At 35.9% G+C, this 16033-nt stretch overlaps 1 protein-coding gene across 4 annotated transcripts in view; it reads left to right on the top strand.

The window, feature by feature from the left end:
- The window catches only part of AVL9 (AVL9 cell migration associated), a 184818-nt gene that overhangs the window by 62045 nt on the left and 106740 nt on the right, over positions 1 to 16033 (top strand). For 3 of the 4 annotated variants that reach the window (XM_077120366.1, XM_077120361.1, XM_077120350.1), the window contains exon 5: positions 8919 to 9008. The exons of the other annotated variant lie outside the window; for it this stretch is intronic. In XM_077120366.1, coding sequence (XP_076976481.1) covers positions 8919 to 9008 — 90 coding nt within the window. The remainder of the gene's footprint in view (positions 1 to 8918; positions 9009 to 16033) is intronic. 4 annotated transcript variants of the gene reach the window in all.

Raw genomic sequence — 16033 nt, 5'->3', positions numbered from 1 at the left:
CTAAGTAGTCTGACTTCTTACATAGAAATGCAGGAACATTTTATGATCCCACCCTTTTGTGAAAAATCCTCTCTTTATCTTTTCTCCCTGTGTCACCTGCCTCCCTACCACAGTATTACAGTGCCCAACAACTTTTCTGTAAACTTCCTATTATGCAAAAGCAGGAAGTAGAGGCATTAAAGTAGGATTCAGGCTCCTTATATTACTCCCAATTAGATTGAGACTACTAGCTATGCCTACATATATACTCACCTACTATCCAAAAATTCTAAGCTAGGATGATTGGTAATGTAATGATACGTATGTAGGTAATATTTCTTTATCAGTGAAACTATTTTGCAAATATTTTCTTTTAAATTTAGAGAAACAACTATAAATATTTTTATTCAAATATTTTATTTAGTCTGGTCACCAAATATATGTAGGTTTTGTTTCATTGTATATCAGGCAGTTGTCCAGTTTCTTATATTAAAGGCAAGGTAAATGAAGTTTGCTAGTATAAATTGATTTTTGCAAACTAGGATTTATTTTGCTTTCTATTATTAAACTAAAAAATAGCTTAATATCATGGGCCTTAATACAATTTTGAAGATCAGAATATTTTTTCTAAGCTACTAGTTTTAAATATAGGGCAAGAAAAGTCTTCTAGAAAAGGAATGGATATAAAGACTTCAGTATCAGAAAATGGGTAGATTACTAATCTGATTCCTATAGTTTCTAGAAGGGTAGCCTGAAAGATACACATCAGTGTACACATTTTTTTAACTGAGCCAGATGACCAAAGCATAGGAGTGTAAGATATTAAAGCATCTGCAAATATTAAGAGATTTCTTAAACTTCTTCAGAGTTCAGTTGTAATAATAATAGATGATAGGGGTGCACAGTAGTTCAGTGGTAGACTTCTTGCCTGCCATGTAGGAGACCTGGGTTTAATTCCCAGCCCATGCATTCTAAAAAAAAAAAGTTCAAGAAATGGTGCTACAATAGCGAGATATTCACATGGAACAGAATGAAATGTGATCCCCACTGCACAACATACAATAATGATGATGATGGTGATAATAATAATAGATGCCATGTATTTGAGTACCTATGTATCAGATATTAATTCTGAACCAGACACCATTGTAATCCTCATAATAACATTGAGATTATAATAAAGACAGTTTAGAGAAAAAAATATCTAACTTTCCATAGACATATAACTAGAAAGTGAAGAATTGGGATAAAAATTCAGTCTTATCTATATCTAAAAAAGCACAAGGCATGGTGAAACCTAGCTCTTCTAAAAAGGCTTGTTTATAATACCTTTGTAGTCTCTATAAAAATGCAGGATTTATATATCTATATGATAACAATGATGTATTAAGAAGTTAATGGGGGAGGGTCAGTACAGTATTATTCATTTAAACTAATTAGATCATATATACATTGTTGGTCTGTGCATCCTATAAAGGATAGAGAAATCAGAAAACATCTAGAAAAAATTTAAAAATAAATGGATGAAAAAAATAAAAAAATGTATGGAAGGTAGATTGACAGAAGGGGGTTTTAAATGGAGGAGATAAAAGAATTAAGGATAATCTTGACGTATACAAAAGACTATGATGATACAGGACACAGACTAGTTGTTCTGAGTGTCCAGAAAGGACCAAAAGGAAAATGAACTTAAATTTAATCATGAATGTTCAACTAGAACTAAGAGTGGGCTGTTGTACAGGTAAGTAAATGCCACAAGTCCCCAGAATGCTTTGCAGAATTAGATTTTAAATATCATAATAATAGCTAATGTTTGAAGTTTTCTATGTGCCAGATATTCCACTAAATGCTTTTTACCTGTGTTTTTAATTCTCGAAACAGCCACATAAGATACATTATCCTTTTTTACTTTTGGCATGGGCAGGCTCTGGAAATCGAACCCGGGTCTCCAGCTTGGCAGGTGTGAATTCTTGCTTCTGAGCCACCATTGCACCACCCTATGTTGTCTTTTTTGGGGGGTGGGGGGTGGGGGGTGCATGGTCCAGGAATTGAACCCAGGTCTCCTTCATGAAAGGCAAGCATTCTACCACTGAACCACCCACGTATATTGTCTTTTTTTTAAAAACACTGTCTTTTGAGACTTCCTGGAAGATGGCGGCTTAGTAAGACGCGCGGATCTTAGTTTCTTCTCCAGGACACCTACTAGGGGAGTAGAAACGATACAGAAAGCGCCCAAAGCCACAACAGAGATAAAAAAGACAGCGTACCCCATCCTGGAACGGCTGGCTGGCTGAGAGAAGCAGCTCGGGTGAGATCGCCGAGGCGCGCGGGCCTTACCGGGCGGGGTGGCAAGCGGCCGGAGTTACTCCCTTCCCCCTTCCCGGGCCGGCTGGGAGAATTGGAGAGGCGGTCCCCTGAAACAAAGACGGCTGGCGCCCACACCACGCGCAGCCCCCGGACCAACTGAGAGAATTGGATCGGAAACCCCCAGGCCGCGGAGAACGGTGACGGGTGGGGGAGGCCCCTTCCAAACCCGTGACTCCCGGGGAACGTGCACTCTCTCGGGCGGGCCGCTGCCGCTGGCGCCCTCCCGCCACGCTTGTTGCCCAGGGCCGACTAGGAAATTCGGACGGGCTCTTTCCCTGGCTGCGGCGACCAGCAACCCTCCCTGCATTCGGACCCCGGGCCGGCTCAAGCCGTTTCGGCTAGCGAACCCCCAGGACGGCGAGAGTTTTCCAAAGTTTAAGGTCCCACAGCACCTTTTACTGGTGGGACCCGCAGACAAACGTGTGCCACGAGCGCCACCTACTGGGCAGGATAAGAAAAACAGAACCCAGAGATTTCACAGAAAAATATTACAACCTTGCTGGGTCCAACACCAAGAGAAATCTGAATAAATGCCCAGACGCCAGCAGCAGAAGATAACTGTCCACGCTCAAAAGATTGAGAATATGGCCCAGTCAAAGGAACAAACCATTAGCTCAAATGAGACACAAGAGCTGAGACAACTAATCCTGAATATACGAACAGAAATGGAAAACCTCTTCAAAAATGAAATCGATAAATTGAGGGAGGACATGAAGAGGACATGGGCTGAACATAAAGAAGAAATAGAAAAACTGAAAAAACAAATCGCAGAACTTATGGAAGTGAAGGATAAAGTAGCAAACATAGAAAAAATAATGGATAGCTACAATGATAGATTTAAAGAGACAGAAGATAGAATTAGTGATTTGGAGGATGGAACATCTGAATCCCAAAAAGAAACAGAAACTATAGGGAAAAGAATGGAAAAATTTGAACAGGGTATCAGGGAACTCAAGGACAATATGAACCGCACAAATATACGTGTTGTGGGTGTCCCAGAAGGAGAAGAGAAGGGAAAAGGAGGAGAAAAACTAATGGAAGAAATTTTCACTGAAAATTTCCCAACTCTTATGAAAGACCTAAAAATACAGATCCAAGAAGTGCAGCGCACCCCAAAGAGATTAGACCCAAATAGGCGTTCTCCAAGACACTTACTAGTTAGAATGTCAGAGGTCAAAGAGAAAGAGAAGATCTTGAAAGCAGCAAGAGAAAAACAATCCATTACATACAAGGGAAACCCAATAAGACTTTGTGTAGATTTCTCAGCAGAAACCATGGAAGCTAGAAGACAGTGGGATGATATATTTAAAATACTAAAAGAGAAAAACTGCCAACCAAGACTCCTATATCCAGCAAAATTATCCTTCAAAAATGAGGGAGAAATTAAAACATTCTCAGACAAAAAGTCACTGAAAGAATTTGTGACCAAGAGACCAGCTCTGCAAGAAATACTAAAGGGAGCACTAGAGTCAGATACAAAAAGACAGAAGAGAGAGATATGGAAAAGAGTGTAGAAAGAAGGAAAATCAGATATGATATATATAATACAAAAGGCAAAATGTTAGAGGAAAATATTATCCAAACAGTAATAACACTAAATGTCAATGGACTGAATTCCCCAATCAAAAGACATAGATTGGCAGAATGGATTAAAAAACAGGATCCTTCGATATGCTGTCTACAGGAAACACATCTTAGACCCAAAGATAAACATAGGTTGAAAGTGAAAGGTTGGGAAAAGATATTTCATGCAAATAACAACCAGAAAAGAGCAGGAGTGGCTATACTAATATCCAACAAATTAGACTTCAAATGTAAAACAGTTAAAAGAGACAAAGAAGGACACTATATACTAATAAAAGGAACAACTAAACAAGAAGACATAACAATCATAAATATTTACGCACCGAATCAGAATGCCCCAAAATACGTGAGGAATATACTGCAAACACTGAAAAGGGAAATAGACTCATATACCATAATAGTTGGAGACTTCAACTCACCACTCTCATCAAGGGACAGAACATCTAGACAGAGGATCAACAAAGAAATAGAGAATCTGAATATTACTATAAATGAACTAGACTTAATAGACATTTATAGGACATTACATCCCACAACAGCAGGATACACCTTTTTCTCAAGTGCTCATGGATCATTCTCAAAGATAGACCATATGCTGGGTCACAAAGCAAGTCTCAACAAATTTAAAAAGATTGAAATCTTACACAACACTTTCTCGGACCATAAAGGAATGATGTTGGAAATCAATAATAGGCAGAGTGCCAGAAAATTCACAAATACGTGGAGGCTCAACAACACACTCCTAAACAACGACTGGGTCAAAGAAGAAATTGCAAGAGAAATTAGCAAATACCTCGAGGCGAATGAAAATGAAAACACAACATATCAAAACTTATGGGACGCAGCAAAGGCAGTGCTAAGAGGGAAATTTATTGCTCTAAATGCCTATATCAGAAAAGAAGAAAAGGCAAAAATTCAGGAATTAACTATCCATTTGGAAGAACTGGAGAAAGAACAGCAAGCTAACCCCAAAGCAAGCAAAAGGAAAGAAATAACAAAGATTAGAGCACAAATAAATGAAATTGAAAACATGAAAACAATAGAGAAAATCAATAAGGCCAGAAGTTGGTTCTATGAGAAAATCAATAAGATTGATGGGCCCTTAGCAAGATTGACAAAAAGAAGAAGAGAGAGGATGCAAATAAATAAGATCAGAAATGGAAGAGGAGACATAACTACTGACCTCACAGAAATAAAGGAGGTAATAACAGGATACTATGAACAACTTTACGCTAATAAATACAACAATTTAGAGGAAATGGACGGGTTCCTGGAAAGACATGAACAACCAACTTTGACTCAAGAAGACATAGATGACCTCAACAAACCAATCACAAGTAAAGAAATTGAATTAGTCATTCAAAAGCTTCCTAAAAAGAAAAGTCCAGGACCAGATGGCTTCACATGTGAATTCTACCAAACGTTCCAGAAAGAATTAGTACCAATTCTCTTCAAACTCTTCAAAAAAATCGAAGTGGAGGGAAAACTACCTAATTCATTCTATGAAGCCAACATCACCCTCATACCAAAACCAGGCAAAGATATTACAAAAAAAGAAAACTACAGACCAATCTCTCTAATGAATACAGATGCAAAAATCCTCAATAAAATTCTAGCAAATCGTATCCAACAACACATTAAAAGAATTATACATCATGACCAAGTAGGATTCATCCCAGGTATGCAAGGATGGTTCAACATAAGAAAATCAATTAATGTAATACACCATATCAACAAATCAAAGCAGAAAAATCACATGATCATCTCAATTGATGCAGAGAAGGCATTCGACAAGATTCAACATCCTTTCCTGTTGAAAACACTTCAAAAGATAGGAATACAAGGGAACTTCCTTAAAATGATAGAGGGAATATATGAAAAACCCACAGCTAATATCATCCTCAATGGGGAAAAATTGAAAACTTTCCCCCTAAGATCAGGAACAAGACAAGGATGTCCACTATCACCACTATTATTCAACATTGTGTTGGAGGTTCTAGCCAGAGCAATTAGACAAGAAAAAGAAATACAAGGCATCAAAATTGGAAAGGAAGAAGTAAAACTATCACTGTTTGCAGACGATATGATACTATACGTCGAAAACCCGGAAAAATCCACAACAAAACTACTAGAGCTAATAAATGAGTACAGCAAAGTAGCAGGTTACAAGATCAACATTCAAAAATCTGTAGCATTTCTATACACTAGTAAGGAACAAGCTGAGGGGGAAATCAAGAAACGAATCCCATTCACAATTGCAACTAAAAGAATAAAATACCTAGGAATAAATTTAACTAAAGAGACAAAAAACCTATATAAAGAAAACTACAAAAAACTGTTAAAAGAAATCACAGAAGACCTAAATAGATGGAAGGGCATACCGTGTTCATGGATTGGAAGACTAAATATAGTTAAGATGTCAATCCTACCTAAATTGATTTACAGATTCAATGCAATACCAATCAAAATCCCAACAACTTATTTTTCAGAAATAGAAAAACCAATAAGCAAATTTATCTGGAAGGGCAGGGTGCCCCGAATTGCTAAAAACATCTTGAGGAAAAAAAACGAAGCTGGAGGTCTCGCGCTGCCTGACTTTAAGGCATATTATGAAGCCACAGTGGTCAAAACAGCATGGTATTGGCATAAAGATAGATATATCGACCAATGGAATCGAATAGAGTGCTCAGATATAGACCCTCTCATCTATGGACATTTGATCTTTGATAAGGCAGTCAAGCCAACTCACCTGGGACAGAACAGTCTCTTCAATAAATGGTGCCTAGAGAACTGGATATCCATATGCAAAAGAATGAAAGAAGACCCATCTCTCACACCCTATACAAAAGTTAACTCAAAATGGATCAAAGATCTAAACATTAGGTCTAAGACCATAAAACAGTTAGAGGAAAATGTTGGGAGATATCTTATGGATCTTACAACTGGAGGCGGTTTTATGGACCTTAAACCTAAAGCAAGAGCACTGAAGAAGGAAATAAATAAATGGGAACTCCTCAAAATTAAACACTTTTGTGCATCAAAGAACTTCATCAAGAAAGTAGAAAGACAGCCTTCACAATGGGAGACAATATTTGGAAATGATATATCAGATAAAGGTCTAGTATCCAGAATTTATAAAGAGATTGTTCATCTCAACAACAAAAAGACAGCCAACCCAATTACAAAATGGGAAAAAGACTTGAACAGACACCTCTCAGAAGAGGAAATACGGATGGCCAAGAGGCACATGAAGAGATGCTCAATGTCCCTGGCCATTAGAGAAATGCAAATCAAAACCACAATGAGATATCATCTCACACCCACCAGAATGGCCATTATCAACAAAACAGAAAATGACAAGTGCTGGAGAGGATGCGGAGAAAGAGGCACACTTATCCACTGTTGGTGGGAATGTCAAAGGGTGCAACCACTGTGGAAGGCAGTTTGGCGGTTCCTCAAAAAGCTGAATATAGAATTGCCATACGACCCAGCAATACCATTGCTAGGTATCTACTCAAAGGACTTAAGGGCAAAGACACAAACGGACATTTGCACACCAATGTTTATAGCAGCATTATTTACAATTGCAAAGAGATGGAAACAGCCAAAATCTCCATCAACAGAAGAGTGGCTAAACAAACTGTGGTATATACATACGATGGAATATTATGCAGCTTTAAGACAAGATAAACTTATGAACCATGTAATAACATGGATGGACCTAGAGAATATTATGCTGAGTGAATCCAGCCAAAAACTAAAGGACAAATACTGTATGGTCCCACTGATGTGAACGGACATTCGAGAATAAACTTGAAATATGTCATTGGTAACAGAGTTCAGCAGGAGTTAGAAAGAGGGTAAGACAATGGGTAATTGAAGCTGAAGGGATACAGACTGTGCAACAGGACTAGATACAAAAACTCAAAAATGGACAGCACAATAATACCTAATTGTAAAGTAATCATGTTAAAACACTGAATGAAGCTGCATCTGAGCTATAGGTTTTTGTTTTGTTTTGTGTTGTTTTGTTTTGATTTTACTATTATTACTTTTATTTTTTTCTCTATATTAACATTCTATATCTTTTTCGGTTATGTTGCTAGTTCTTCTAAACCAATGCAAATGTACTAAGAAATGATGATCATGCAGCTATGTGATGATGTTAAGAATTAATGATTGCATGTGTAGAATGGTATGATCTCTAAATGTTGGGTTAATTTCTTTTTTTCTGTTAATTAAAAAAAAAAAAAAAGAGAAGGGATAATTGGAGATGAAGGGATACAGACTGTACAACGGGACTGGATATAAAAACTCAGAAATGGACAGCACAATACTACCCAATTGTAATGCAATTATGTTAAAACACTGAATGAAGCTGCATGTGAGGTATAGGTTTTTTGTTTTTGTTTTTTTTGTTTTTTTTTTTCTTTCTATTATAGTTTTAATTCTTAGTCTGTTGTCTTTTTATTTCTTTTTCTAAATCGATGCAAATGTACTAAGAAATGATGAATATGCAACTATGTGATGTTATTAAGAATTACTGATTGTACATGTACATTGAAATGATTTCTAATTGTTTTGTTATTTCTTTTTTTAATTAATAAAAAAAAAAATAATGAAAAAAAAAAACAAAAAAAAAAAAAAAAAAAAAAAAACACTGTCTTTTAATAGCCCTATTTTCAGATTAGGAAATAGAAGTCCCAGAGTTTATGCAGCTTGAGTGATAGAGCCAGATCCAGGAAGTCTGCACCCACACTCTTAACTACTGTATTGTGACATCAGTGTTTCAGGTGTTTTTCACCTACAGTCAGAGACCTAAAACAGGTGACTTCACAGTTTTTAGCTGTGATATTGTGGAAATAATAAGGCACTGAAGTTAACAATTTTTTTTTCCTCTGTTGTCTTCAAATTGAAAGGTTAATTTCTGTGGGTTTTTTTCCCGCTTATTGGCAGCCTAATGGTAATTTTTCTTTTTTTTCTTTAAGCCTCTGTATGGATTACTTCAAGCAAAACTTCAGCTCATTACCCATGCATATTTTGAAGAGAAGGATTTTTCCCAAATTTCTATTCTAAAGGTAACTTCATACTCTCTTTAGATGTGTTGGACTGAAGATAGATTCGCTAATCAAGTAAATCTTGTCAGTAATATCAAGAAGGATAATAATTTGTTTGCTTAAGAAGGATATTCTATTTGCAAAGTTCCCTCATTGGACTGGGAAGAAAAGAGGAAATAATCAGCTTTCCCATTTGGAGAATTTCTGATATTCTCACAAGCAGTGGGGACAACCAAATCGATAGGCCAAGCCCTCGATCTTGAGGTTCACCCCTATGAAACTTATTCCCACAAAGAATGAGCTAAGCCTACTTAAATTAGGCCTAAGAGTCACCCACAGAGAACCTCTTGTTTAGATGTGGCCTCTCTCTCAAAGCCAACTCAGCAGGTGAGTTCACTGCCCTCCCCCCTCTGTGGGTCATGACTCAAGGGGTATAAATCTCCCTGGCATCCTGGGACAGAACTCCCAGGATGAGCCAGGACCTGGCATCAAGAGATTGAGAAAGCCTGCTTGACCAAAAGGGGAAAGAGAGAAATGAGACAAAATTGAGTTTCAGTGGCTGAGAGATTTCAAACAGAATCGAGAGGTTAGCTGGGAGGTTATTCTTATGTATTATATAGATATCCCTTTTTAGTTTATGTTATATTGGGGTGGCTGGAGGGAAGTACCTGAAACTGTTGAGCTGTGTTCCAGGAGCCTTGATTCTTGAGGGCGATTGTATAGAGATATAACGTTTACAATATAACTGTGTGATTGTGAGAACCTTGTGTCTGATGCTCCGTTTACCCAAGGTATGGACAGAGGAGTTAAAAAAGATATGGCTAAAAGATAAGTAATGGAGGGATAAAGGGTAAAATAAATTGGGTAGATGGAAATACCAGTGATTAGTGAGAGGGAAGGGTAAGGGGTATAGTATATATGAGTTTTTTTTTTCTTTTTTATTTCTTTTTCTGGAGTGATGTAAATGTTCTAAAAAGATCATTGTGATGAATACACAATTATGTGATGATATTTTGAGCCACTGATTGTATACTGGGTATAGAATATATATGTGTAAAGAGTTATCAATAAAAATATTTTTAAAATAAAATAAAAAAAGATAGTCTGTTTTGAAAATGCATTTACTTTAATTGAAGGATCAAGGGTTTGCCCAAAAGATCATACTTATTAAATTTAATGAAACTGTCTTTCCTTAGGAAATAATAATTACAAATGGCTATAGCTAACACAGATGTTCCTCTTAATGAATAATAGCCCATTTGACAATGGTATGGCATTGCTTCTGCAAATTTGCTTACCTTATTGCACAGTATGTTTATATATCAGGCTCTTTTTCCCAGCTCCCATGGCAAAACCCAGAAAAACCACATACCTATTGTTTTGAAGATGGGTGACATGTCTTTCTTAAGGTTGCCATAAATGTACAGAACATGGATCTCTCCTGGATTCTGTTCTTTTTTTTTTTTTTTTTAAGCACTTCTATTCATACACCATACAATCCATCCAATATGTATAATCAGTGGCTCTCGGTGTAATCAGAATTGGGCATCCAACACCACAATCAATTTTAGAACATTTTCATTGCTCCGAAAAGAACCACATAACCCTTATGTCTCCCTACTATTGACACAATTTTAATTTTGATACCAGTGATGGAAGAATATATAATAGTACTGTTTTAACTAGCTCATAGTTTGCATTAGGTGTATTTTTTCCCATATATCACCATATTATTAACATCTTATAATAGTGACATAACATGTATTCTAGTTCATGGAAGAACATTATTATATTTGTACTCTTAATCAACTTCATCATCCACAACAGGGTTTCCCGTGTTATAGTCCCATGTTTCATCCTGTAGCTTTCTTTCTACTGGCATACATGACCTCAAACTTTCCCTTTCAACCAGTCACAAACGTAATTTAGTGCTGTTAATTACTCTTACAATAATGTGGTACCGTCACTTATATCCATTTCCAAACATTTATAATCAACCTTATTAAAAATTTTGCACAATTTATGATTTCCCCATTCCCTACCTTCATTGTATCTTCTGGTAATCTGTATTCTAGATAGTAATTCCATGAGTTTGCTCATTATATTTAGTTCATATTAGATCATACAATATTTGTCCTCTTGTATCTGGCTTATTTCATTCAGCATAAGGTCCCCAAGGTTCATCCATGTTGTTGCCTGCTTCAGGACTTCATTTCTTCTTATACTTGAATAATATTCCATTGTATGTATATGCAGTTTTGTTTACCTATACATCCGTTGGCAGACACTTGAGCTATTTATATCTTTTGGCTATTATGAATAATGCTGCTATGAACATCAGTGTACAGATGTCTGTTTGCGTCCCTGCTTTCAATTATTCTGATTATATACCTAGTATTGAAATTGCTGGATCATATGGTAATTCTATACTTAGCTTCCTGAGGAACCACCAAATTGTCTTTCCACAGCAGCTGTACAATTTTACATTTCCACCAGTAGTGAGTTAAGTGGTCCTATTTCTCTACATTGTCTCCAATACTTTTGGTTTTCCGTTTGTTTAATAGTAGCCATTCTAGTAGGTGTGAAATGATATCTCATTGTGGTTTCTTTTATTTTTATTTTTATTTTTTTTGCATGGGCAGGCACCCAGAATCAAACCTGGGTCTCCAGCATGGTAGGCGAGAGCTCTGCCTTCCAAGCCACTGTGGCCTACCCCTCATTGTGGTTTTGATTTGCATTTCTCTAATAGCTGGTGATGTTAAGCATCTTTTCACGTGTTTTTTAGCCTTTTATATTTCCTCTTAGACAAATGTCTACTCAATTCTTTGCCCATTTTATAACTGTTTGTCTTTTTATTATTAATTGTAGGATTTCTTTATATAGTCTGGGTAGTAGTTTCCAAATATTTCTCCCATTGAGTAGGCTGCCTTTTCACCTTCTAGACAAAGTCCTTTGATGCAAAAAAGTATTCACTTATGAGGAGGTCCCATTTATCTATTTTTTTCTTTAATTGTTCTTTGGATGTCAAGTCTAAGAAACCACTGCCTGCCACAAGATCTTGAAGATGCTTCCCTACATTTTCTTTGGGAAATTTTTTGCTCCTGTCTCTCAAAGTTAGGTTTGATACATTTTGAGTTGATTTTTATATTAGGTGTGAGATAGGGGTGCTCTTTCATTCTTTTGGATATGGATGTCCAGTTCTCCCAGCAAGATTTATTGATGTTTAGTGGACTTGGTTGCCTTGTTGAAAATCAGTTGACCATAAATGTGCAGCTTCATTTCTGAACTCTCGATTCCATTCCATTAATCAATATGTCTGTCTTTATGTAAGTACGGTGGTGTTTTGACCACTGTAGCTGTGTAATATACTTTAAGGCAGTGTGACTGCTCCAATTTTGTTCTTTTTCAGGATATTTTTTATCTGTTTGGGGCCCCTTGGCCTTCCAAATAAATTTGAGAATTGGCTTTTCCAGTTTTCAAAGTATACTGTTAGAATTGTTATTGGGATTGTGTTGAATCTGTAAATTATATTTGGGTAGAATTGACATCTTAACTATTTTTAGTCTTTCATTCCATGAACACTGAATGTCATTCAATTTATTTAGGTCTTTGATTTCTTTTAGCGATGTTTCGTAGTTTTCTGAATATGGGTCCTTAACATCCTTGGTTAAATTTAATCCTAGATATTTTATTCTTTTGGTTGCTATTGTAAATGCTGTTTTTTTCTAGATTTCCTCCTCATATTCTTCATTACTGGTATATAGAAACACTACTGAATTTTGCATGTTGACCTGGTATCCCGCCACTTTGCTGACCTCATTTGGATACCTTTCATTTCTTTTTCTTGCCTAGTTGCTCTAGCTATAACTTCTAGCCTGTTATTGAATAAGAGTGGTGAGAGCAGGCATTATTGTTTTGCTCCTCTTCTTAGAGAGAAAGCTTTTAGTTTTTACCATTGAGTATGATATTAGCTGTGGGTTTTTTGCTTTGTTTTGTTTTGTTTTGAATGGGCAGGCACCAGGAATCAAACCCAGGTCTCTGGCGTGGCAAGCAAGAACTCTGCCTCTGAGCCGTCGTGGCCCACCCAGCTGTGAGTTTTTAATATATACCCTTTATCATGTTAAGAACGTTTCCTTCTTTTCCTATCTTTCAGAATGTTTTTATTAGGATGCTGGATTTTGTCAAATGCTTTTTTCTGTATGAATTGATAGGGTCAAGTGTTTTTTTTCCCTTCAGTTTGTTAATGTGTATATTACATAAATTGATTTGCTTGTGTTGGACCACCCTTTCATACATGGTATAAAACCCACTTGATCATGGTATACAGTTCTTTTAATGTGTTGTTGAATTCGATTTGGAAGTATTTTCTTGCAAATTTTTGCATCTATATCGATTAGAAAGATTGGTCTGTAATTTTCGTTTCTTTTAATATCTTTATCTGGCTTGGTATTAATGTGATGTTGCTTAGGTAGTATGCCATCCTCTTAGATTTTTTGGAAGAGTTTGAGCTGGATTGGTATTCTTCCTGAAATAATTGGTAGAAATCACCTGCAAAGCCATTGGGTCCTGGGCTTTTCTTTCTTGAGAAATTTTTTGTTTCTTTTTATTTTATTTTATTTTTTTAGTTTTTATAGTGATAACTTGGCAACATGACACTTCCCGTTTTAACCACTTTAAGCGTACAATTCAGCGATAATTACATTCGCAGTGTTGCATTACTATCACCATTATCCATTAGCAAAACTTCTTGGGAAATTTTTATTCCTTGTTGAGGCTTGTTGAGGTTTTTCATGTTGTGATTGTCTCTTTACTTGTGATTGGCTTTTGAGGTTTTCTACACTATAGACAGTGTAGGTTGGTCAAGTGTTTCTAGGAAGTTGTTCATTTCATCTAAGTTATCAAATTTGTTGATATACAGTTCATAGTCTCCTTTTATGATCTTTTTTATTTCTCTAGGATCAGTGGTAATGTCTGCCCTCACATTTCTGATTTTATTTGCATCTTCTCGCTGTTTGTCGGTCTAGCTAAGGGTTTGTCAATTTTATTGATCTTCTTGAAGAACCAACTTTGATTTCGTTGATTCTGTCTATTGTTTTTTGTTCTCAATTTCTTTTATTTCTGCCCTAATCTTTATTTCTCCCTTTCTGTTGCTATGGAATTAGTGTACTCTTCTTTTTCTAGTTCTTCAAGGATGTGTATTTAGGTCTTTGAGTTTAGCTCTCTTTCTTCCTTTATTTTTTTTCTTTTGGCAATCTTTAATGTTTTAATTGTGCAGAACTGAAATTTGTATATAAAGGCATGGTAGTAAGGAAAGGCAGTTATCACAGCATGAATTCACTGATAAAGGATGCTGGGTAAATAAAATTATAGGACCGCTCCTCTTTAACCTTAGGAAATAAATAATGCCATGCTAAACTAAATTTTTTTTTTTTAATATTTCCAAGTAAAGATCTCACCCATATGACAGCTGTGCAAAAGACTTATGGCCATACACCAGGGGTGCATGGTTGATTCCACTTTGGAATAAGCACAGAGAAGGTAAACATTATCAGTGAGTGGGAGCTCTAGGCAGAAAATACGTTTTTGTTCAGCATAAACAGAAATTTGAAGCAGTCAAACATACACTTTTTACAACTGGAGAATAAATCTTTCATGCCATCTGCTTTGAAATGAACAATTATCTGCATAGCAAGAATTATTTTTAAAGTAGAATTAGGTCTGATTAAATAGTACTTATAACGACAATAAAAAATACAAAAATAAAACTGAAATTTTTCTGTCCTTGAAAGAGATAAAAACTATATTTTTCCTGTAATATCAAGAGAATCATCAATATTTCATCCTTATGTCTCTTAAAACATCATTTATTCTTTCCATGTTTTGTCACTTTCAAAATAGCAAAACCTGTTCATTATGGTGATTTCTGCTAACTGGAAGAATGTGCTATTTACTGAATAAGAGAATATGAATAAGAAAAAGCTGAAAGTTTTGAAAAATAATACAAGACCCAGTGGGGACCATACCTATAAGGTGGAAAAAAGATAGACTGAGATCTCCTTAAAAACATTAATAATGATTTAAAAGCATGCTATACATACATAATTTCTCATTTCAAAGCACTATAAAAACTCCTGATAAATGTGTAGCAAGAGAGGGAACAGAGAAATCAGGTAAAATGATATATTTCTAACTACTTTCATTTTAATAAAATCAACCTTACCAACTATCTTTCTTCCATATTTAAAACACTGATTGGCCAAGTTAAATCATAACAGTTTGAGAAGTAAAATTAACTTCAATTTAGGCATGAGCACAATGATTTAGAACCACTGCTTCTGCCTTACAGAGAAGACTCAGGCAGTATTCTCTTTTAGACATAGACACCCACCTTTTATGCAGACTCCATATAAATTTGTAAATAACACAAGTTCTGTATTTTCTCAGATAATTTTATAAGTTGATGGTAAAGTAGATGTCAAAGATAAAAGAAAACTATACCTTAAAAAAAATTAAGCCTCAAACTGTATACAGTGTTTTCATTAAGAAATGATTATTAAATTCATTTTTAAAATTAGATATTAAATGTATTTAAATCTGGGCTTTTCTGGACTTAATAATTTTTCATTTAAAAAAAAAGTTTAAAAACATCAAGAGCTGGGTCATGCTACCAGGACAGAAATAATCAGAAGTGTCTTCAGTCGCAGACTTTGGGCATCTCAGTCTTGTTTTGTATCTTTCAAAGCTTGAAGTCTCTCTTGTAATGAGAATGAGAATAGCACCACATTGAAAACAACCAGTCGGAAACAGGGAATCCCAGGTTAACTTTGTTCAGTTTGACTAAAGCAGAATGTAAGTCTTTAGCCTTCCCAGGTTTCTTGGTAAATACATCAGAAAAGCGTCAGCTTGAAATGCAAATCTACAACTTAGGACTGTTAGACAAAAAGAAAGAACATCATTGTATGGTAAAAAACCTGGAAGGGAACCCTCCCCACAGTGTCAGCATCTGGTAGCGCCGCCTTCGGTGATACCTGGGTGAAAGTGTAACG

This window comes from Tamandua tetradactyla, chromosome 1 (genome assembly GCF_023851605.1).
Source record: "Tamandua tetradactyla isolate mTamTet1 chromosome 1, mTamTet1.pri, whole genome shotgun sequence".
Lineage (NCBI taxonomy): Eukaryota > Metazoa > Chordata > Mammalia > Pilosa > Myrmecophagidae > Tamandua > Tamandua tetradactyla.
Note: the sequence above shows the minus strand (reverse complement) of the source record. Positions and strands in the feature narration are given on the sequence as shown.